Here is a 25268-nt window from a genome sequence, read left to right as displayed (position 1 = left end):
AAGTCCTGTTATGGGGTGCTGGTACGGCCTTTCAGATATTTCGCGCCAATGTGGATATTGGTGCTCTTCTTCGAAATATCTTTCATTGGAGCCTTATATCGCTATGGTCGGTAAATATGTCCGGTATGGCGGTGTTTTACGGGGTGAGGCGGATCCCCATATATTAGATTAGTGCTCTGGTCTCAAATACCTTTCATTTGAGTCCCATATTGTCATTATTGGTTTATATTTCATTTGGCTGGTGGCTTTGGAGGTGGGGCAGCCACCCTAAATAAGGATACAAATTTATTTAAGTTATTATTAACAAACTAAATTTCGCTTAAATCGCCCACCCATCTCCGAGAACTGTCGTTTTTGAAAATAGGGTAAGTTTTGGATGTTAGATCTACTTCATTCTCTTGCATTCGGTGGTGTATTGGAGTAGCCAAACTCTTTGTACCGAAAGTGGATATCAGATTCATACTCCACTCCCAAAAGCCACATTGGAGCTACATATTGCAATATTCGGTATATATGTGTGGTTTAGGGGAAGATTATGAGGTGAGCCGTCCCTGTAACACTTGGCCATGAAACAGATACAGATTTGAGCCCCTTTTCCCATTATCCACAAATATGTCCAGTTTGAGGGGTATGCAGGGTGGGTCGGCCACCCACGTAATTAGCCCTAAGAAAAATATCAGCATCGTGCTCTACTCTCAAATTTCTTGAAATTTGAGTCCCCAATTGCCATTGGATTAGGAGGAGTTTATTGGCTGACACGATCCCCAAACAATTGTCCTCAAAATTGGATACCAAATTCGTTTTCTACTATCAAATACCTATTATTTATCGCCATAGTTGGCAATTATGACCGGTTTGAAGGGAATTTAGAGGCGGACCCTGAAGTTATATCAGCATCGTGAGTACGATTTTGCTAGAGCCCCAGAATGTCAAGCATTTTCAAGGCGGCTATCAAGATGTTCAACGCTACGGTTCTCGTTCAGTTTCACACTAATTTATTTTTAGTATTTGTTTTCTACATTCAAAATCATATTTCAAAGCGACCACTTGGGATACCACATTCTTGAAGATCCGCAGGTCTTCCTGTGTCGATCGCAATTTGAGAGTAAAAAGTAGACTCTACTAACAAAGACCTTTCATTTCTGTCCTATTCTATCCTGATCGACCTCTATATATTATTTCATATTACCCATGTATCATATTTAATTCGTTTTTTTATTTTTTTGAGTAAGAATGGGGGAGCGGAATTGCCCTCTGACACATCCTTTCATTTGAGTACAATATATTCTCGTTCATCTTACATGAGAGTTTGGCTTTGCATTTATTCCAGACACTTGAATCTTATACCAACATTAGATTCGAAATATACTGTCATAGACCTTTCTTTTAATGACATATCCCGATCGAACTACACGTCTTATCGAAGGGTATTTAGTGGGTGAGCGGGTCCTAGACTCTGTTCTAATTATGAATACCAGATTCGTAGTCAACTCCCAAAGACCTTTCATTTGGTACACATTTTGTGACGTTGGACATTTATGCCCGTTTTGGGGTTTTTTGGGGTTGGGGAGGCCCCGTAGACACCTTGGACCAAATTCTTATAACAAATTCCAAATATCTTTCGTTTTATTACCATATTGCCTCAATCGGTAAATAAGTCCTGTTGAGGGGTTTTGGGGGGTGGGGACGCGTCTCAGACACCATGGAAAAAAAATTTATGTGGTGGAGGACCCCTCCGAAAATTAAAAGTCAAATTTTTATACCAAATTCATTATCTACTCTTCAAAACCATTCATTTGATAGGTTTATTGTCCCAATAGCTACACATGTCCGTTTGGGTGGGTTTTGGGATGGGGCGTCCCCTCAGGTTATTTGACCCAAAAACAGACAAACAAACTAACAAACAAACAAAACAAGTAAAAAGGCATTAAGTTCGTGGAACACGAATCTGATATAAATTTCCCCAAACTGGACATGTATGCCGCCTATAAAAATATCGGTCTCAAATGATACCTTTCAGGAAGTAAACCACAAATCTGGTATCAACATTAGGGACCAACTGTCTGGGGGACGTCCCACCTCAATAACAACAACTAAGACTTATTTTCTCATCATGACAATTTGGGTCTTAAAGAGAGTGGAGCTCGATATTGATAGTTTTTAAGGCCCATACCCCAAACCGGACATATTTGCTGCCTTTTCCAATAAGGAGTTTAAATGAAAAGTATATGAGATTAGAAAACGAATCTGATATCTAATTTTGAGGCCAATGCCAATATGGGGTTCAAATAAGTGAACCCCATATTGTGATATATGAGAGTAGAGCAGGGCTAAGTGTTTAGGGGAGCAACCCACTCCTCAAAACACCCATAACTCGGACATATTTACCGACCATGACAATGTAGGATTTAAATGAAGTAGGGTAGTAGAACACGAAATTGATACCCACTTTCGGAACCAATTTTCTGGGGTCTAACCCTTCCCAAAATATCAATTATTTACTGACCATCTGATATCCCAATGTGGGACCATGTATTTGGGGCACCGCCCCGTCCCCAAAACAATCCCCAAAGAACACAAATTTACCAACCACGGCAATATGTGGCTCAAAAGGTATTTGAGATACCTTTATGTTTTGTAGACGCCTCATCACGTAAACTTCCCTTTAACCAATGACAATATGGGGTTAAAATAAATGGTATTTGAGAGTAGAGTCCGATGCTGATATTTTTTCTGGGCTAAATGTCTGGGGCCACCTCTCCCCCAAAAAAACACCCCTAAATCGGGCTTAAATATTGGTCGGTCATGGCAATAAGGGGCTCAAATGAAAGGTATTTGGGAGTAGAGCACGAAATTCATACCCACTTTCGGGACCACCTGCTAAACCCACCAACCACCACCCTGGGGGCCTTCCCACTCCCAGAACCCTCATGAAAATATCGAGCTCAAAAAAAGTATTTTTAGAATTGAGTACATCTAGCATTCAAACTTATATAACCTGAATCTATAGATCAATAAAGATCATATGGGATTCAGCTAAAGGATATTTACATGTTGTTTCACTAAAAGCTCTTTAATTGTCGAAAATAAATATTAAAAGGATAATTTTGTTCATAAAATGTTCATAAGCATAAAATGTTTTCCCACATCTTATAAGCATCTCTGCAATTAAAATAATTCGTTGTGGCAGCTTTCCACATTTTCCCATTTGAATGCACCCTCACTCACATACAGAGAAATCCTTAATATGCTGTGTTTCCGTTTCTGTTTCCTTTAATTACAGCCAAAGGTAAATATATCGGTGCCCCATGCAATAACATGACATGCGAGCCCACTCTGTTGCATGTCACCTGTGATAAGGAGACACAAATATGCGGCTGTGAAAGAAATTATCCCGTGCAACTTGGTTTAACCAGGGGATGCGATAAACGTAAGTCTGCATAAAGCCAAAGTGTAATGAAGGACGAAACCAACCTTCTCCATATAAAAACATTTTAAACTCATGTACATTTTCGGTTTCGTTTCCTTTCTTTTGTGACAGCAAAAAAACTGGGCGAAATGTGTTTCTACGACGAGACATGCCAGTACAATGATGAAAACTCCCTTTGTGTTCAGGTGCGTCACAATGCAATGTGCCAGTGTGCGAATGGCTATCATTCGGTTAGTTATAACAAACCACCACGCAGGGTCTTCTGTACCCAGGGTAAGTAAGGCAACATAAAATCATTTATCTTCATTTCACAAAAAGCAGCACACACACATACTTATTTTTAAACTTACAAATACATAAACCATTAGTGCCGTATGGTTGGTTTCATGGTATGCTTTTTCTGCATGCATTCCATACAATAAAAATGCCACAGACAGTCTCTTATATATGTAAGAACTTTGAAAATCTCGTTTTATTTATGTCCCTAAAAGCGAGGTGCAATGATAAACTGCCGAATAAGAGTTAGTGTTAAAGATTATATTTTTGTGGTTTTGTCAGATTTATGACATCAGATAAATCAATCGGCAACGTTAAAGCAAGGGTTAATGATAATTATTGCTTGTGTACATTGAAAAAGATGGTACTCTGAAAGAAGAAAATGCTCAAAATCTGCGGAAAATCAAACCCTCCCCCTAACCCTAATTTTCAAAAAGCGCTAGATCTCGGAGATGGGTAGTGCGATTTAAGCGAAATTTTGTGTGCTCTCTTAAAGGAACCTTAAAAAAAAAATTTGGTATTCAAATTTCGGATGGGGTATCTAGGGAGCAGCCCCACCCCCAAAACTTACAAAAAATTTATATAGACAAATCATGACAATATGTGCCTCAAATGAAAAGTATTTAAGAGTGGAAAACGCATGTGCTATCCAACTGTCGGACTTAGTGTTTGGGGGACCACCCCAACCCCCAAAACACCCCTAAACCGGACCTATTTACCCACCTTGGCAATATGGGACTCAAATGAGAGGTTTTTGCGAGTAGAATACGAATTTGGTATCCAAATGTGGGACCAAGTTTCTGGGGGAGCACCCCCTCCGCAAAACACCGAACATATTTACTGATCATGTCAATATGGGTCTGAAATAAAAGGTATTTAAGTGTAGAATATGCATCTGATATCATATCCAAATGTGGGATCAAATGTATGGGGGGCCACTTTTTCCAAAAACCATTCAATGAGGGGTTTTTTTTTTTGAAATTTACTACAATAGCAATATGGGGCTCAAATGAGAGGTCTTTGGGAGTAAAGCACGAATCTGATATCAATATTTGGGAAAAAAGTGTGTATAGGGCCACCACACCCCCATAACACCATCCATATAGTACGTATTTGCTCACCATTCCAATATGGGGCTGTAATAAGAAGTATTTTAGAGTAGAACATGAATCATATATATATTTTCAGGGCCAATTGACTGAACAACCGACTCATCCCCCAAAGCACAGCCGAAACCGGTCACGTTGGCCGACTATGGAAATATGGGTCTCAAATGAAAGGTATTTGGGAGTAGACCACGAATCTGATATCAACATTCGGGAGCAACTCCCTAGGAGACGTCCCACCCCCATAACAACGCCCAATAGGACGTATTTGCTCATCATGGCAATTTTGGATCTTAAAGGGAGTGGATCTCGATATTGATAGTTTTTAGGGCCCATACCCTAAACCGGACATATTTGCTGACTTTTGCAATGAAGGGTTTAAATGAAAGGTATTTAAGATTAGAAATCGAATTTAATATCCAATTTTGAGGCCAATGGCAATATGGGTTTCAAATAAATAATATTTAATAGTAGAGCACGATGCTAATATATTTTTAAGGCTATAAAAATGTGCTATCATTGTGTTTAAACTTAAATCGAAAAGCACTTATTGTTGTGTCAGAAGTTTTCACCTGCTCGGTTCCGGTTCACAAATGTCTTTCTTTTAAGTCCTATATTACAGTACTGGTAAATATTTCCGGTTTAGGGAGTATTTCGGGTGTTGGGTGGCCACCAAGACACTTGGGCTTAAAGTAAGTATAAGATTCGTGCTCTACTTTCAAATATATTTTATATGAACCCCATATTTGCACCATCATTAAAAAAGTTCTGTTTAAGTGCAAATTTACCGAAAAGTATGAGTATCCGTTCAACTCAAATATGGATATCAAATTCGTGCTCCACTTCCAAATCCCTTTAATTTAAGCCCCATATTATTATGGTTGGTAAATATGAACCGTTTGGAGGGCCGCCACCGACATTTTGCCTTGAAAATAGATATCAATTTCGTTCTTTACTTCCAAATACCGTAGATTTGAGTTTCATATTGCCATAGTCGGAAATGAAGTTCAGTTAAGGGGGTGCTTTAGGGCGTACCCTCAAACACCTGGTTACAAAATGGATATTAAATTCGTTTTCTACTCTCAAATACCATACATTGGAGTCCCATATTGTCATAATAGGTCATTTAACCTACTTGAAGTGTTTTAGGAGGAGAAGCTCCACCCAGACTTGAACGCAAATTTTAATGTTATATTCGTAATCTACTCCCAAAGACCTTTCATTTGAGTCCCATACAGCCATGGTCGGTTAATGTGCTAATTTGGGGGTGGGGCGACCTCCCATTACCTGGACCTAATATTTTATGCCATATTTGTAATCTGCTGCCGAAAACTTTTCATTTGAGACCCATAATGACATTAGCGTCGAATATATCTGTTTAGAGGAGTTTTGGGGTTGCGGCGGCCCGCTGGTTATTTAAACCGAAATTCTTTTACGATATTCGCTTTCTAGTTTGCAATACCTTTCATTTGATACCCATATTGTGTCTGGCGGTCAACTTTTGGATTTGGTTGGCATTTTTAGAGTAAGGGGGAGGGTCCGCCACCATCCAGAATCCACCACCATATAGCCTATGTTTCTTTCCATACCAACCTACACAATCTTTGAAAATTTTAAGAAAATCTGTTCAGCCGTTTTTAATTCTATGGAACAAACAAACAAACCGTGTGATGGGTTCATATGCCCATTTGGCTCCCTATTTTTCGATCCGATTATGTAAGCCAAATTCGTTTTCTACTCCCGAATATATTTCATATCGACGTTCAATTTGTCTGCTTTTAGATATTTTGGGGTTATGGCGACTTCCTGGGTACTTGAAACCAATTTTAATATAATATTCGTATTCTCTTCTATACCTTTCATTTGATATCTTAGGTAAGATTTTTTTTAGGCAAGATTTTGGGTGGTATTTTTGGGGTAACAAGGGAGGGTCCGCCCCCTTTTGATATCAAAAAATTATAAAGCATATTCCTCCTTCATGATAATATTCGTAATCTATTCCCGAATACCTTTAATTTGAGTCCCATATTGTCATGCTCGTCCAATAAACCTATTTCGTAGTCAACTCCCAAAGACCTTTCATTCGAATCTCATTTTGTGACGTTGGACATTTGGGGGAGTTCTAAATATTCTAAATATCTTTCGTTTGATACCCATATTGTCTCAATCGATAAATATAACCTGTTGAGGGGTTTTGGGGGTGGGGAGGCGCCTCAGACACCAAGCATTGGACTCTACCTATAAATAGCTTTCATTTGATATCCATATTGTCGGTAAATTTGTCCTGCTGGGGGGTTTTGGGGGGTGGGGAGGGCCCTCAGATACCAAAAAAAAATGTTTGTGTCAGATTTGTATTCTACTTTTAAATACCTTTCATTTGATACCCATACTGTTCAAAGTGGTTAAAGTGTCCTGTTGGGTGGTGCTTCTGGGGGTGGGGGCCCCAGACACTTTGGGTAAGATTTTAATGCCAAGTTCGTACTCTACTCTTAAATACCTTACATTTGGAGGCATCTTATCTTTGAGCTAAACTTTTAATCAAACCCGCTCCACTGAGCAAAGTTAGCCACTTTAACTACCTGAAATACCTATAGTTAAGGCCCGTCTTAGGGTGGGAAACTTAAAACATAATATAGCAAACAAACGCAACGATATTCATATACTTTATTTTACGGACCGATAGGTTGCCATAACAAAGACAAATGCTGCATGATCAGTTTTTACCACTCTGCCCTCTCTCTGCTCGTGGTGGCGTCTTCATTCAGTTGATTCATTTGCAAACAGAATAGATGGCGCTTTTTTAAATGTAAGTGCTGCCATCGATAAGGAAAGGTGTAGACTTTAATACCCAAAATGTTAATAAAATAACTCAAAAGTTACCCGTTCCATGTCGTCCAGATGCTTGCGCAATCACATATAAACGACACACAATTTGACATTTCTCCCATCTGTTAGAGCTTTTTTGAACATCTTTTTTAAATCAAATCAAATTGTCATATTAAACGATTCTAAGTGGTAAAGAACTAATTTGCCGGTCTTTATATTAGGTGCGGTGGCAACAGTTCTTAGAAATTAAACCATGTAAAACTTTAGAACATGAAAGTGTTGCCCAGCAGCACGTTGTTTGGTCTTTTCAAGGAAAAGAATGTTCCTTGTCGATGACCTAAAAATGGCGGCCATCTTTACGTTAAGGTTTGCAACTGCTCCTATCATACTGAACGTCGCGCCAGTGTCCTGTTAGGTAATTATAATTGATCAACTGTTTCGAGGTGAAGTGGTACGCTAGATATATGAGCGGAATAAAGATATCATATTCGCAGTTCACAACCTTTTCTAGCTAGGATCGAATTATATTTCCAGTTGAAGGTGGGGCGACCCCCAATTAAAAGCCTTTCCTCCTTCCTGATCATTTTCGTAATCTACTCACGAATGCCTTTCATTCGAGTCCCATATTGCATTTGTACTATATGAGAGCACACAAATTTCACACATTTCGCTTAAATCGCACCACCCATCTCCGGATCTGGCGTGGTGGTAAGGGGAGGGTCCACCCCCCTTCAGATATCAAAAAATGTAGCACCCTATTTTCACCACGGGATAATTATTCACCATCTGTGAAAATTTCAAGAAAATCGGTTCAGCTGTTTCTGAGTCTATAAGGAACAAACAAACAAACAAACACAAATTGATTGTTATTTATAAGACTAGCTGAACCCGGCCCGCTTCGCTGCGCTTACACCTTATGAATTATAACTTTCTTTTGAATTACTCTTCTTTTCGCTACGTAAGCATATATTTTGCGGCCATGTTTTTATACCCACCACCGACGGATGGGGGTATATTCATTTTGTCATTCCGTTTGCAACACATCGAAATATCCATTTCCGACCCTATAAAGTATATATATTCTTGATCAGCGTAAAAATCCAAGACGATCTAGACATGTCCGTCCGTCTGTCCGTCTGTCTGTTGAAATCACGCTACAGTCTTTAAAAATAGAGATATTGAGCTGAAATTTTGCACAGATTCTTTTTTTGTTCATAAGCAGGTTAAGTTCGAAGATGGGCTATATCGGACTATATTTTGATATAGCCCCCATATAGACCGATCCGCCGATTTAGGGTCTTAGGCCCATAAAAGCCACATTTTTTATCCGATTTTGTTGAAATTTGGGGCAGTGAGTTGTGTTAGGCCCTTCGACATCCTTCGTTAATTTGGCTCAGATCGGTCCAGATTTGGATATAGCTGCCATATAGACCGATCCTCCGATTTAGGGTCCTAGGCCCATAAAAGCCACATTTATTATCCAATTTTGCTGAAATTTGGGACAGTGAGTTGTCTTAGGCCCTTCGACATCTTCCGTCAATATGGCTAAGATCGGTTCAGATTTGGATATAGCTGCTATATAGACCGATCCTCAAATTTAGGGTCTTAGGCCCATAAAAGCCACATTTATTGTCCGATTTTGCTATAATTTGGGACAGTGAGTTGTGTTAGGCCCTTCAATGTCCTTCGTCAATTTGGCTCAGATCGGTCCAGATTTGGATATAGCTGCCATATAGACCGATCCTCCGATTTAGGATCATAGGCCCATAAAAGCTGTATTTATCATACGATTTTGCTGAAATTTGGGACAGTGAGTTGTGTTAGGCCCTTTAACATCCTCCGTCAATTTGGCTCAGATCGGTCCAGATTTGGATATAGCTGCCATATTGACCGATCCTCCGATTTGGGGTCTTAGGCCCATAAAACATGCATTTATTGTCCGATGTCGCCGAAATTTGGGACGGTGAGTTAAGTTAAGCCCCTTGACATACTTCTGCATTATCGAACAGATCGGTCCAGATTTGGATATATCTGCCATATAGACCGATCTCTCGGTTTTAGGTTTTGGGGCCATAAAAAGTGCGTTTATTGTCCGATGTTGCCGAAATTGTGGACAAAGAGTTAAGTTAAGCCCTCCACATATTTCTGCTATGGGTTTTGCACCGGATTTTGACGAAAGGTGGTTTACATATATACCCGAGGTGGTGGGTATCCAAAGTTCGGCCCGGCCGAACTTAACGCCTTTTTACTTGTTATAGAACTTTTAGACTTTTGTGGAAGCTTGTCCCTGGGTAGGAGTATTAAAAAATGACACCAAAAACAGTCAAAGGTTAGTTCCTTTATTATACCCTCCACCATAGGATGGGGGGCATACTAATTTCGTCATTTTGTTTGTAACTTCTCGAACTATTCGTCTGAGACCCCATAAAGTATACTAATTCTTGATCGTCGCGATATTTTATGTCGATCTAGCCATGTCCGTCCGTCCGTCTGTCTGTCGAAAGCACGCTAACTTCCGAAGGAGTAAAGCTAGCCGCTTGAAATTTTGCACAAATACTTCTTATTAGTGTAGGTCGGTTGGTATTGTAAATGGGCCATATCGGTCCATGTTTTGATATAGCTGCCATATATACCGATCTTGGGTCTTGACTTCTTGAGCCACTAGAGGGCGCAATTCTTATCCAATTGCAATGAAATTTTGCACGACGTGTTTTGTTATCATGTCCAACAGTATCATGTCCGAGTATGATTCAAATCGGTTCATAACCTGATATAGCTGCCATATAAACCGATCTTGGGTCTTGACTTCTTGAGCCTCTAGAGTGCGCAATTTTTATCAGATTTGAATGAGTTTTTGCACGTAGTATTTTGTTATGATATCCAACAACTGTGCCAAGTATTGTTCAAATCGGTCTATAACCTGATATAGCTGTCATATAAACCGATCTTGGGTCTTGACTTCTTGAGCCTCTAGAGTGCGCAATTCTTATCAGATTTGAATGAGTTTTTGCACGTAGTATTTTGTTATGATATCCAACAACTGTGCCAAGTATTGTTCAAATCGGTTCATAACCTGATATAGCTGTCATATAAACAGATCTGGGGACTTGACTTCTTGAGCTCCTAGAGGGCGCAATTCCTATCCGATTTGGCTGAAATTGTGCATAACGTATTTTATTCTTACTTTCAACAGCTGTGTCAAATAAGGTTCAAATCAGTTCATAACCTGATATAGCTGCCATATAAACCGATCTGGGATCTTGATTTCTTGAGCCTCTAGAGTCGCAATTATTACCCGATTTCCCTGAAATTTTGTACGACGGATTCTTTCATGACCATCAACATACGTGCTTATTATGGTCTGAATCGATGTATAGCCCGATATAGCTCCCATATAAATCTATCCCTCTATTTTACTTCTTGAGCCCCCAAAGGGCGCAATTCTTATTCGAATTGGCTGACATTTTACACAGGTCTCCAACATATAATTTAATTGTGGTCCAAACCGGACCATATCTTGATATCGCTCTAATAGCAGAGCAAATCTTTTCTTATATGCTGCATTGCCTAAGAAGAGATGCCGGGAAAAGAACTCGACAAATGCGATCCATGGTGGAGGGTATATAAGATTCGGCCCGGCCGAACTTAGCACGCTTTTAATTGTTTTTATATATAGCTGCCATATACGCTGGGAGGCCACCATAGCGCAGATGTTAGCATGTCCACCTATGACGATGAACGCCTGGGTTCGAATTGTGGTCGGACCATCAGAAAATGCTTGCAACATTTGTGAGGTACTATACCATGTAAAAACTTCTCTCCAAAGAGGTGTCGCACTGCGGCACGCTGTTAGGAATTGTTTATAAAAATTGAACTTAAAATTTATAATTGAATTATAATTGAACTTAAAATTTGAATTGGAAAGCACTCAGTGATGTGTGAGAAGCTTGTCCAAGTTCCTTAGTGGAATGTTCATGGGCAAATTTGGATTTTTAGGGTCTTAAGCTCATTAAAACCTCTTTTATCACCCGATTTCACTGAAATTTAGAACTGTGTGTTGGACTTCTTTTAGATATTGCTGTCATATAGACCCATCTGGTGATTTAGGGTCTAAAGCTCATTAAAGCCGCCCCATTTCCCTGAAAGTTCAAACAGTGAGTTGTTTTAAGCCTTCCATCGTCTGACCAGAATATCGTACAGTTCGCTGAGAAGCCGCATTTATTACCCAATTAACCTGAAATTCCAAACATTAAGCCTTTCATCATCCGACCAGAATATGGTCCAGAGTTTACCATAGAAATGAAACTACAGCTGCCATATGGACTGATCTTCCAATTTAGAGTCATAATCCAATGAAAATCTAACGCGATGGCAAGAGGGCACACCCTATTTTACGACACTATACGCGGGTTGATGGCTAGGAGACACGCCCTTATACACGGCACTATTCGGGTTCACTACGAGGCGAGATAGGGCACTCCGTTGATAAAAGTGGGGTTTCGGGTGCGGTAGCAAGGAGTCACACCCTAATGTACCACAAGGTTCACCTAGCCTAGAGGCAAGAGGGCACTCTGCTTACACTAGACGCTGGGCGACGAATGGGGACACCCTAATATATTTAAGGCAATCAAGCACTCTTAGAACTCCTTCGTTGACTAAGTACTGAGTCTTGAGTACTCGTTGCGACTCCCTTTAAACAACTTGCTTTGAATGACAACTTGTTTTTCCCAAACTCAAAAACAAGTTGTTTACCACTTTAAAGTAGTTAACAACTCCTTGTTTTGTTGTTGCCGTAGGTTAGGTTGAAAAGAGGTATGGATATTAATCCGCCCCATGCCACTATGGACACACCTAAGCCAGTAATCGGCTTGTTGTGCGCTCTAAATACTAAAAGAGTTACCTCGAAAAAGAAATTCTAAGTTTGGAATTCCGTGCTACATACAAAGTCCTTATTGTTTTCATTCTACGTCCCTAAGTTGTTGCAGTAACAGTTGCAAATATTTTTGTCTGTGTTGTGTTGTTGCAACTTGTTCCCAAAAGTTGTAAGCAACTTTCGATATCACCAAGTCCTTTTATTTCTCACCGTTGAGGAGGAAACAAGCTTAAATGCTATTGTTTGTCAATAGACTGAATGGACTAAGTCAATTTTCGATCAATTCATAATTCCCTAAAACTATAAAATTAAACCTACTACGCAATTCATTGTTCCTAACCTAAGGTGTGGGCGAAAACGAAGCTTGCTGACTTTCGTCGTCACAATAAAACTATGGAAATGGTTGTTCAATTATTATAAAATAGGATGATGAATATATCCATGGTGGTGGGTAACCAAAGTTCGGCGCGGCCGAACATAATACATTTTTACTTTCTTTTACTTATTCTTACTTTTTGGAACGTCTGACAATTAGTCGATGACATTAATGCTCTTATTTACAGATATCGATGAACTTAATTCCGATTTACCCACGCTACTAGGAGTCTGTGTAGGCATTGGAGTGCTGGCTGGTTTAATATGCATGGTATTGCATCTCTTCAGTAAAACGAAATATCCCAGGCATCGGAATTTCGGAGATGCCAATCTACCGCCGCCAATAATGTACTCAAGCGAAACAGGTAATGTAAAAGCTTCTCTGCTAACTGAATACTATAGCTAGTAAAAAAAATGTTCATTGATCTATTTAACTATGCACACTGAACTCATTCATTTGCATTTTTTTATTTTTTATACCATTATCCAATTTTTTTTTTTTTTTTGGTGAATCTGATGTGTCTTCACATTTGCCAGGTTACAACAATCACAATCCCTATGACACAGTGCAATCCGGTCGTCCATCATCACGTTCGAGTATGCGCTCCAGTGGCGGCTCTATCGGTTCCTATGGCAATCGTCGTTCGTCCACGGGTGGTGTGACATCAACAACAGCTGGTTCCAAGGGCATTCTGGTATCAACATCACGCACAGGTGCGGCTAGATCGGCCGCCATATTGCTTATATCGTGTCACTTGTCAACATTATCGAAACAAAGTCTGGCCTCACGGGCCACTTCACGCCAAACATCCGGTGCTGGCTGCAGTGCCAATTCGCGTGACAATCTCGACGAGAACGGTTCCGATCCGGGTAGTCGAAGTTGTGACAGCACACTGTCGATGACGCGTCATCTGCAGAAGCAATTGAATCACCAGCGTCAGTTGCTGAGCTTCGAACTATCGCCGGCCAAAACGAAAAATCATGATAGAGTTCGAGCCCTGTTGGGCCTTAATGGCATTGAGAATAGTAGAGAAACAGATGAAGACCAAGAATTGAATAGTTTAGATAATGGCCTATTAGTAATTGGTGCTCTGCCCACACCGGCCAGTGAGACGCCACGATTTGCGGTAAAAGAACTTTTCACAAAAAAACCAAACTCTCTCTCTCTCTCTCTCTCTCCACACACACCCACACAAACACATACATATACACACAATGATAAAAACTCCCATTTAAAAAGAACACTTACCAATACAGTCAAGATTTTTCAAGTCATACTTTTTCATTACAGATACAAAACATCCAAAATTACAGACAGTACCTCTTTCTCTCTTACTCTTACTCTTACTCTCTCATACTGGCCATTACCTAACCGTGTATGTCTTTTTCATATCCCTCCCCTCTATCAGAAACAAACTACCAATACCAACCAACACACAACAACAAACAGAATACCAAAATTTTCTTTTCTCTTTAATCGTTCGTATTCGTATTGATTGGTAGAGTGTTGCAGTTTTAGTGTGTTTTAGTGATTTATTGTTGCTCTTATTGATGTTGATGTTTCCGCGCGAAATCAACCAAGGCAACATTTCTTTAATCTAATAATTACAACTACCTACTTCTTTACATACTTACTTACTTACTTACTTATCTATCTATCAATTCGTACATGTATTGGTGTGGTTTGTGTTATTCCTCATTTTTGTTGTGTTTCCTGTATCGTCCATCGTCCATTCTATGATTGTTTCTTACTTCACAACACCATTTCCAAAGCAATGTGCAACTAACCTGGGATATTCCCAGCCACTGGTCCTTGTATTTCCAATCAACTTAGAAAACTAAATTCAAATGTGGGGTCAAAACAATTTTCCCATCCTTTCATTTCAATGGGATGCCATAAATTTATACTTTAAATTCAAAATGAGGCACAGTGGGAGAAAATCGGACAAAAACTACTAAATGATATATCGTGTGAGAACGGGTAGAGATATCTCTTTGGAATTTAAAACGGTTAGAGCCTGAGGTGTTAACAAGATCGTGTGCAAAATTTCAAGGCCCTAGGTTGTCCGGGTGCCTTTTGGCAGGCCTCTTAAATCGGTCACCTCGGTATTTCGAAAAATTGTTCGGTGTGCCAAATCTTCATTTATGGTCTGATTTTCAGTTTTTTTTTACTGGACAATGCTCGAAAATCCCTACAAAAATATCCGCTTGAGGTCTACAATATCTAAACTGCTTGGACTTTTTTTTGCAATTTCGATCGAGATCTGCTTTGTATTTTGCAATTTTCAGAGGCATTTGTGTTTCGATTTTAATTATAACCGATTGTAGCATGTTATTGTTAGATTGTATTAGTTTTCCTCTCCACGAGAAGCCCAACTTATTGGCCACTATCACTCGAAGAGCATTCATCCGCCAGCTATCACAGATCTGATTGGAAACCTTGGATTCTTTTCGATTCGCCCGTGCTCAGGGGTCCCCACCTAATAAATATCCTGGGAATCAGTCTCTCTGTTTGGCCAGCGTCGGAATTTGGCCTAGTAAGTTGGCTTTAGTTCTCCTCGCTTGGTTTGAAGTTATCTGACTTCTTATATTCTTCACACTCAGTAATTAGTTTGGTATTGTCAGCTCGGGGTTAACAGACACACACATGGTGGAATCTGTAAGCAGCGAAGACTTCATTGGTAAAGGAAATATTTTAACGTCCCGGAAATGCTTTAACGGTGTCGCTTACCGTACCGACTTTGCATAAGTCAGCTAGTAATTCTATTGGGTTGCCCAGAAAGTAATTGCGGATTTTTTAAAAGAAAGTAAATGCATTTTTAATAAAACTTAGAATGAACTTTAATCAAATATACTTTTTTATACTTTTTTTCTTAAGCGAGCTAAAAGTAACAGCTGATAACTGACAGAAGAATGAATGCAATTACAGAGTCACAAGCTGTGAAAAAATTTGCCAACGCCGACTATATGAAAAATCCGCAATTACTTTTTGGGCAACCCAATATGTGTTTCCTCATGTTGCCGAACGCCATACTGATCAACCTCTTCGACTGAATGGTGGAATCTGTAAGCGGCGAAGACTTCTTGGTAAAGGAAATACTTTAACATCCCGGAAATGCTTTAACAGTGTCGCTTACCGTACCTATTTTGTATAAGTCAGCTAAAAGTTCTAAAGCCATACTTATCAGCCTCTTCAATTGGATGAGGATGATACCAGACATTAGATGTTTAGGTAACCGCCGGGGCTGTAGTACCACTTTGATGATGAGATAAAAAAATCTAATCTGCCCGGATTCAGTCCTCATTAACTTCCCCAATGCCTGAAAGAAAAAAGATAACGAAATCTTATTCCTTCTGTGACATAAGGCTGACAAATATCTTCCTCGGCATCAGTTCCACGACACCGGCGACACATACCGTCATTTCAATTTCCTGTCCGAGCCATATGCGTGCTTAGCTTATTATGTCCTGTTAAAATTCCTTTGACCATTCCTAAATATATTCTCTCAATCAATAGTAGGAATATTAAGTTGGTCCCATAATTGTTTCGTATGTAACAACCTTCTGTTGAGTTCCAACCAACAATTACGCACAGTGGGCCAAACGGCAAGAAATTCGAAATAAGTCCAAACATTTTTTATCTGTTGCTCTGAGCGGTAAACAAGTAAAAGCGAGCTAAGTTCGGCCGAGCCGAACCTTGGAAACCCACAAGCATGGATTCTGCTTAAACGGTATTTGCAAATTTTGCCCATGAACTTTCCACTAAGGAACAGGGGCAAACTACTCACATATCAATGAGTGCAGTCGGATTCATGTTTAAGCATGCCGCAGTGCGACACCTCTTTGGAGAGATGTTTTACATGGCATAGTATCTCACAAATGATGCCAGCATTAGGAGGGGAAAAACCACCGCTGAAAATTTTTTTTTATGGTCTCGCCAGGATTCGAACCCAGGCGTTCAGCGTCATGTCCGCCTACATGCTAACCTCTGCGCTACGGTGAATGGCATAATTTTATTCTACATATCAAACTTCTGTCAAACCAGCAAATACTAAAACTTCTAGAAACTGAACAAAGATGATCAAGAGACCGGTTTACATGGGAGCTATATCAGGTTATAGACTGATTTGGACCGTATTTGGCACAGCAGTTGAAAGTCATAATTGAACACCGCATGTCAACTTTCAGCAAAATCGGACATAAATTGGGGCTTGTAAGGACTCAAGAATTCAAATCGGAAGATCGGTTTATATGGGAGCTATATCAGGCATCCAGGGGCTCAAGAAGTCAAATCGGGAGACCGGTTTATATGGGAGCTATATCAGGTTATAGACCGATGCGGAACGAACTTGGCACTGTTTTGACATGTTTTAAACTTTTGTAGAGGATTTTTTGTTCTCTATCATTAATACAGGGTATCAAAATTGGCCACTTTCCAGTTCTCCATTCTTAAATGAGCTACAACTTGTAATCTCCGATTTAGGTCTCTGGAGAAAGAACTGGACGAGAACTAAGAAAAACATGCATATACTATATTGCCATCGGGTACCGTCAACGAGATATGAATAGTTTAATTTTAGTGCATCAAAATTTTGTCTTTTTTCACTGTTTTTTTTTTTTTTTTTTAACAAGTCCTTAAATTTTTATGCATATACTGGAAATTTCAAAGCCTATGTCCTCCTTTACAAATGTCTAGAATAGTTTTTACCTCCCAGATCAACAGATAAAAAGTTGTAGACTTATTTCTAATTTTTTCGACGTTTGGCCCACTATGCCACTAAAATATAATCACAGCCCGTAATAGGAACGTGAGAGCGGCGGTTGAATATCTATTATCGACACCGTGGAAAGAATTGTACGCTCTTTTGCAAGTAAATCAGCGTTTTCCGTACCTGGAACATGCTTATGACCAGGTACCCAACACAGGGTCCCCTAGTTTTGCCTATGCAGTCGCTCCAAATTGTCTCGACATAGATGCAGCTCCTTAGATCATAAGCTGGTACTCATAAGAGCCTTTGGCGCAGCGTGAATGAAGCATTTGATAGGGTCTGGCAAGGTGCACCCAAAGCTTGTCGCATTTGGTGTCGGTAATGGCTTCGTTCGATTTGTTTCGAGCTATCTAAGAGATCGCACTATACGAGTCGTTATTGATGGATCTCATTCAATGAGCGTAAATTGCCCGCAGGTGTACCCCAGGGCTATGTCCTTTCTCCTTCTATTTTTCTCATTTTTATACCCTCCACCATAGGATGGGGGGTATACTAATTTCGTCATTCTGTTTGTAATTACTTAAAATATTCGTCAAGCCATGTCCGTCCGTCCGTCTGTCCGTCCGTCCGTCTGTCTGTCGAAAGCACGCTAACTTCCGAAGGAGTAAAGCTAGCCGCTTGAAATTTTGCACAAATACTTCTTACTAGTGTAGGTCGGTTGGTATTGTAAATGGGCCATATCGGTCCATGTTTTGATATAGCTGTCATATAAACCGATCTTGGGTCTTGACTTCTTGAGCCTCTAGAGGACGCAATTCTTATCCGATTTGAATGAATTTTGGCACGACGTGTTTTGTTATGATATCCAACAACTGTGCCAAGTATGGTTCAAATCGGTTCATAACCTGATATAGCTGTCATATAAACAGATCTGGGGACTGGATTTCTTGAGCTTATAGAGGGCGCAATTCCTATGCGATTTTGCTGAAATTTTGCAAGACGTATTTTATTCTTACTTTTAACAATTGTGTCAAATTAGGTTCAAATCGGTTCATAACCTGATATATTGTAGCTGTCATATAAACCGATCTGAGATCTTGACTTCTTGAGCCTCTAGAGGTCGCAATTATTATCCGATTTGCCTGAAATTTTTTACGACGGATTCTCTCATGACCCTCAACATACGTGTTTATTATGGTCTGAATCGGTCTATAGCCTGATACAGCTCCCATATAAATCGATCTCTCTATTTTACTTCTTGAGCCTCCAAAGGGTGCAATTCTTATTCGAATTGTCTGACATTTTACACAGGTCTCCAACATATAATTTAATTGTGGTCCAAACCGGACCATATCTTGATATCGGTCTAATAGCAGAGCAAATCTTTTCTTATATCCTTTTCTGCCGGGAAAAGAACTCAACAAATGCGATCCATGGTGGAGGGTATAAAAGATTCGGCCCGACCAAACTTAGCACGCTTTTACTTGTTATTAACGATCTATTGAGTCAGACATCAAATCCGATCTACTCATTTGCGGGTGATAGTAATCTCTGTCATTCGACAATAAGCCGAGACTTCGAGAGATTGAGGACCTGCTTATGGACAAAAAAGAATCTATGCGAAAATTTAGCTCAATATCTCTATTTTTATACCCTCCACCATAAGATGGGGGGTATACTAATTTCGTCATTCTGTTTGTAACTACTCGAAATATTCGTCTGAGACCCCATATAGTATATATATTCTTGATCGTCGTGAAATTTTATGTCGATCTAGCCATGTCCGTCCGTCTGTCCGTCCGTCCGTCCGTCCGTCCGTCCGTCCGTCCGTCCGTCCGTCCGTCCGTCCGTCCGTCCGTCCGTCTGTCTGTCGAAAGCACGCTAACTTCCGAAGGAGTAAAGCTAGCCGCTTGAAATTTTGCACAAATACTTCTTATTAGTGTAGGTCGGTTGGTATTGTAAATGGGCCATATCGGTCCATGTTTTGATATAGCTGCCATATAAACCGATCTTGGGTCTTGACTTCTTGAGCCTCTAGAGTGCGCAATTCTTATCCGATTGGGATGAAATTTTGCACGACGTGTTTTGTTATGACATCCAACAACTGTGCTAAGTATGGTTCAAATCGGTTCATAACCTGATATAGCTGCCATATAAACCGATCTTGGGTCTTGACTTCTTGAGCCTCGAGAGTGCGCAATTCTTATCCGATTGGAATGAAATTTTGCACGACGTGTTTTGTTATGATATCCAACAACTGTGCCAAGTATGGTTCAAATCGGTCCATAACCTGATATAGCTGCCATATACACCGATCTTGGGTCTTGGCTTCTTGAGCCTCTAGAGTGCGCAATTCTTATCCGATTAAAATGAAATTTTGCACGACGTGTTTTGTTACGATATGCAACAACTGTGCCAAGTATGGTTCAAATCGGTCCATAACCTGATATAGCTGTCATATAAACCGATCTTGGGTCTTGACTTCTTGAGCCTCTAGAGGGCGCAATTCTTATCCAATTTGAATGCATTTCGGCACGTAGTATTTTGTTATGATATCCAACAACTGTGCCAAATATGGTTCAAATCGGTTCATAACCTGATATAGCTGTCATATAAACCGATCTGGGATCTTGACTTCTTGAGCCTCTAGAGGTCGCAATTATTACCCGATTTGCCTGAAATTTTGTACGACGGATTCTCTCATGACCATTAACATACGTGTTTATTATGGTCTGAATCGGTTCATAGCCTGATATAGCTCCCATATAAATCGATCTCTCTATTTTACTTCTTGAGCCCACAAAGGGCGCAATTCTTATTCGAATTGGCTGACATTTTACACAGGTCTCCAACAAATAATTTAATTGTGGTCCAAACCGGACCATATCTTGATATCGCTCCAATAGCAGAGCAAATCTTTTCTTATATCCTTTTTTTGCCTAAGAAGAGATGCCGGGAAAAAAACTCGACAAATGCGATCCATGGTGGAGGGTATATAAGATTCGGCCCGGCCGAACTTAGCACGCTTTTACTTGTTTAAGACTGTAGCGTGATTTCAAAAGACAAACGGACAGACGGACGGACATAGCTAGATCATCTTAGATTTTTACGACGATCAAGAATATATATACTTTGTAGCCACATCCTTCGGTGGTGGGTATAAAAAACTTTGCAGATATCCGAACGGACGATGTTTCTTCACAGACATATCTAATAGCCCGGCAAAAGACCTTCGACTGGAAGATACAGAAATGGTCTCTCTCTCTCTTGGGGTGAGATACAATATGTAGTTCTGTGCAGTGGATTCCACATTTCCTTTCCACTATCCATCTGTAAATATATTAAAATCTCCGAACCTAAACCATTATTTCTGCCACTCCACCAAAGAGTGCGGTGAAGTTCTCACTTACTCGCAGAATTAACCTGGTTACTATGCGAATCTCCCCATAGAAATATCATCGTCCTTTAGAACGATTTATTGTTACAATGATACGTGCGTGCTCCTCGATCACGCTTTTAATTCGGCAATCCTCTCTCTGTTACTTATGGCAATTCTCTGGCCCAAACAGTCATAGACCCACTTGGTCCTCGTTGCCTTAGGCAAGGTTAGGTTTGGTAGTGGTGGCAGTCCGTTAGAGACTTAAGCAATTTTTAAACCATTTTGATACAACAGTAACAATAGACCAAAGTCTTCATTGAAATCCAAACCACAATTTCCGCAACAGTTGCTGATCTCGGAATTCAGCACCAACTCAGCTACCGTGGTGATCGTCGCTGCCTAACTCTTATATTGCACAGTATCCAAATGATGCTATTCAGAGTAGCAGTTACCCTGTCTCTTACACGACAAGATCGTCGGTGACTACTGCGTTCTGCTTCTTATCGCCCTTATGGATGCTAAGGCCTGTCAACAATGCGTAATGGCTAAAATATTGAACACATTCTATGAATATATTTCGGTCAGCAGGACTCAGTTTCAGTGTGAGAGTAAACCAAATCCTCTTCTCTCCAATAGTTTCGTTTTATCCATTTTACAAAACCAGATGGAAATACAAGTATTTCGTCAATCCCAGGACGGCCCAGAGGCTCATGGCGAAGAGTTTAACTAAAGCATGTCAACCTTAGCTGGTCCCATCGCTAAAGCAATAAATAACAAGTAAAAGCGAGCTAAATTCGGCCGGGCCGATTCTATGTAACCTCCACCATGAATCCTATTTGCCAAGTTCTTTGCACAGTATCTCTTTACAGCCAAACAAAAGATAATGGATAAGAATTGCTATGCAAGTGGAGTTATGTCAGGTTATAAACCTATTGACTTGGATGTTAAAGACAACTGTAGATAGCATTGTGCAAAATTAGGGGTCTAAAGTCTAAAGTAACACGAGAAAATCAGCTTGCATGGCATATTTGTTATAGAAGAAGTTACTGTACAAACATTCAGCTAAATCGGATACAAATTAAGACCTATAAAGGCTCAAGAAGTAAAATCGGGAGATCATTTAAAATGAAAGCTGTATCAGTTTATGAACCAATTTGAACCCTACATGGCATAGTTGTTGATGGTCCTAACAAAACACTTCATGCTAAATTTCAGACAAATTGGATAAGAATTGTGCCGTCTAGAGGCTAAAGAAGTCAAGATCCCAGATCGCTTATATGTAGCTATATCAAAACATGCTCCGATGTGACCCATTTACAATCCCAACCGACCTACACTGAGAGGAAGTATGTGTGCAAAATTTCAAGCACCTAGCTTTACTCCTTCGAAAATTAGATTGCTTTCCACAGACAGACAGACAGACGGACGGGCATGGCTAGATCGACCTAAGATGTCATACCAATTAGAAATATATATAATTTATATATATATATATAAAAATAAAAACAAACACGTAACAAGTAAAAAGGCGTTAAGTTCGGCCGGGCCGAACTTTGGCTACCCACCACCTCGGGTATATATGTAATCCACCTATCGCCAAAATCCGGTGAAATATGCACACCTTATGCCCCAAAGCAGCTATATTGAAATATGTTCCGATTTGGACCCAATATTAATATGTACAAGACCTTGTTTAATTATGTAAAACAAGATATTGGTCTTTTTAGTACCTATATCTAAAAATAAACCGATCTGAACCATATACGACACGGATGGCGAAAAGCCTAACATAAGTCACTGTGTTAAAGTTCAGTGAAATCGGATTATAAATGCGCCTTTAATGGGGCCAAGTCTTTAAATCGAGAGATCGGTCTATATGGCAGCTATATCCAAATCTGAACCGATCTGGAGCAAATCGAAGGGGGATGTGGAAGGGCCTAATACAACAGACTGTCTCAAATTTTGACGAAATTGGGCCCAAGACCTTAAATCGAGAGATCGGTCTATATGGCATCTATATCCAAATCTGGACCGAATTGGGCCAAGTTGCAGAAAAATGTCGAAGAGCTTAACACAACTCACAGTCCCAAATTTCGTCTAAATCTGACAATACATGCGCCTTTTATCGCCCTAAAACCTTAAATCGAAATATCGGTCTGTATTGAAGAATGATATCGAAGGGCCTAACACAACTAACTGTCCCAAGTTTCGGCGAAATCGGACAATAAATGCGCCTTTTATGGGCGCAAGACCATAAATAGAGAGATCGGTCTATATGGCAGCTATATCCAAATCTGGACCGATCTGGACCGAATTCAAGAAGGATATCGAAGGGACTAATGCAACTCACTGTCACAATTTTTGGAAAAATCGGATAATAAATGTGCCTTTTATGGACCTAAGACGCTAAATCGACGGATCGGTCTATATGGCAGCTATATCCAAATCTGGACCGATCGAGGCCAAATTAAAAAAGCATGTTGAGTAGCTTAACACAACCCACTGTCTCAAATTTCAGCGAAATCTGATCATAACTGTGGGTTTTATGGGCCTAAGACCCAAAATCGGCGGATCGGTCTATATGGTCGAAAAAGTCGTTCAAAGATCGTGTCTAATGCGATCCATGGTAAAGGGTATATTAGATTCGGCCCGTTCAGACTTGACGCGCATTTACTTGTGTTTTTTTTTTTATATTTCCCTAAAAGTAGTAGTTATCAATGAATTCTGCAACACTTCGAACTATAAGTAATAGGGAAAAGCAGTTCCATTATTTTGTTAGAACTCTTATTATTACTGCAACAAACAATTTATTCTAGTTTATTGTAAAGGTAGAGAGGTAGTAAATTTTCATTTTTTATATGGATAATCTTCTATGCATTCTAAACTCTGTAAACCATAAGATTATCAATAAAGAAGAAACTAGTTGTAGAAAAGCTTGAACAAATTTCTTTCTCCCAGACAAAACAGGACACTTTCTGTTTAAGACAAAAACATTGCCTCCTCCAAAGAAACACACAAAAAGACTTACACTTAAAAATTTTAGAATAACAAACTTAATGCATTTTATTAAAAACAAAAAAAAATGTTTTCTTTTTAGTTTTATGTTGTTTTCGTCTAGACAGATAAGTAAATGTGTATAATTGATTTTGCTGCCTTATCTTATGTTAATCGATGTTAATATTCGTCAAATGTTTATACGATTCAACCAACAATAATTACTACATATTCTAATACATGTGTAACTATGATTATTATTAACTGTATTCTCAGAAAATTCTTGAAAGTTTGTGTTTGTGTTTTTCTTTTTTGTTTTAAAGCTCAAACAAATTATTTTCTATAAATTATGGTTTCCTCTACTTTCTGTCCAAAACAACACCAAAAGAAAACTACTTACTTACTACCTACCCCCTACCCTCTAACCATATATGAAAAATTTCTTAAAAAAAATATATATATACATATATAAAAACCCAGTATATCACCGGCAGTTAGTGAAAAGAAATCATTTTGTTACAGTACTTCCATAAAAATACATCTCACAAAAAAATAATGAAGAGGTGAAAAAAGGCAAAAAAGAGACCAAACGATAGTGAGCATAAAAAAGCAATATGGCGGTGACTGAGTCCAAGTTTTATTGAAATTTTTGTTGATTGTGTTTTATAGTTTGTTTTATATTCTCCTTGTAATATGAGTACGATTTTTGTGAATTATTTCAAGAATGTCATGTTTTATTTAAATCCATTACTAAAAATAATTTTGAAAAAAAAAATAAAAATTTAACTAATGACGAAATCTATGATTAATAACCTTGCAAAAAAATCCTGCTTGAAAACATGACCATTAGAGGCAACTCAAATCAGTTCCCTTTGGTACTGTTTTAAGTTTTGCCTTGAGAGCATGTCATTGGAATTTCCCAGATATTGTTTAGTGAAAAATAAATTATACATTTCACAATTTTTCCCACCCCCCTTATAAACTAACCACACGTATACCACATTAATTCTGATTTTTCTTCCAAATTTACCTTGTCTTTTAGTCTATCACTCTCTCTATGTTTAACAATTTTTCAAAATGTCAAGTCCCCACACCCAAATTCCACGTTTTTACGAAATTTCAAAATTTTTTCCAAATTTCTATTAATTTTCTTTTATCTCTTCAAAATTTTTGTCGAAAAAATCAAAAAAATCTTTTGTTCAACTGTTCGCTTTTTTTCTATGCAAGCAATAAAGAATTGATCTTAAGCAGCTGCATCCTGTATGAATTTCATCATGAAAAAAATTTGAAAAAAACACAT

General features: G+C 39.2%; 1 protein-coding gene across 1 annotated transcript in view; it reads left to right on the top strand.

Moving 5' to 3' along the window:
- Window positions 1-25268, top strand: part of LOC106093585 (uncharacterized) — a 185051-nt gene that overhangs the window by 147024 nt on the left and 12759 nt on the right. Inside the window, exons 4-9 of the mRNA XM_059364410.1 lie at window positions 3284-3430; window positions 3542-3703; window positions 13075-13251; window positions 13424-14013; window positions 14178-14246; window positions 14296-14365. Coding sequence (XP_059220393.1) covers window positions 3284-3430; window positions 3542-3703; window positions 13075-13251; window positions 13424-14013; window positions 14178-14246; window positions 14296-14365 — 1215 coding nt within the window. The remainder of the gene's footprint in view (window positions 1-3283; window positions 3431-3541; window positions 3704-13074; window positions 13252-13423; window positions 14014-14177; window positions 14247-14295; window positions 14366-25268) is intronic.

This window comes from Stomoxys calcitrans, chromosome 1 (assembly GCF_963082655.1).
Source record: "Stomoxys calcitrans chromosome 1, idStoCalc2.1, whole genome shotgun sequence".
NCBI lineage: Eukaryota > Metazoa > Arthropoda > Insecta > Diptera > Muscidae > Stomoxys > Stomoxys calcitrans.
This window is presented reverse-complemented; position numbering and strand designations above follow the sequence as displayed.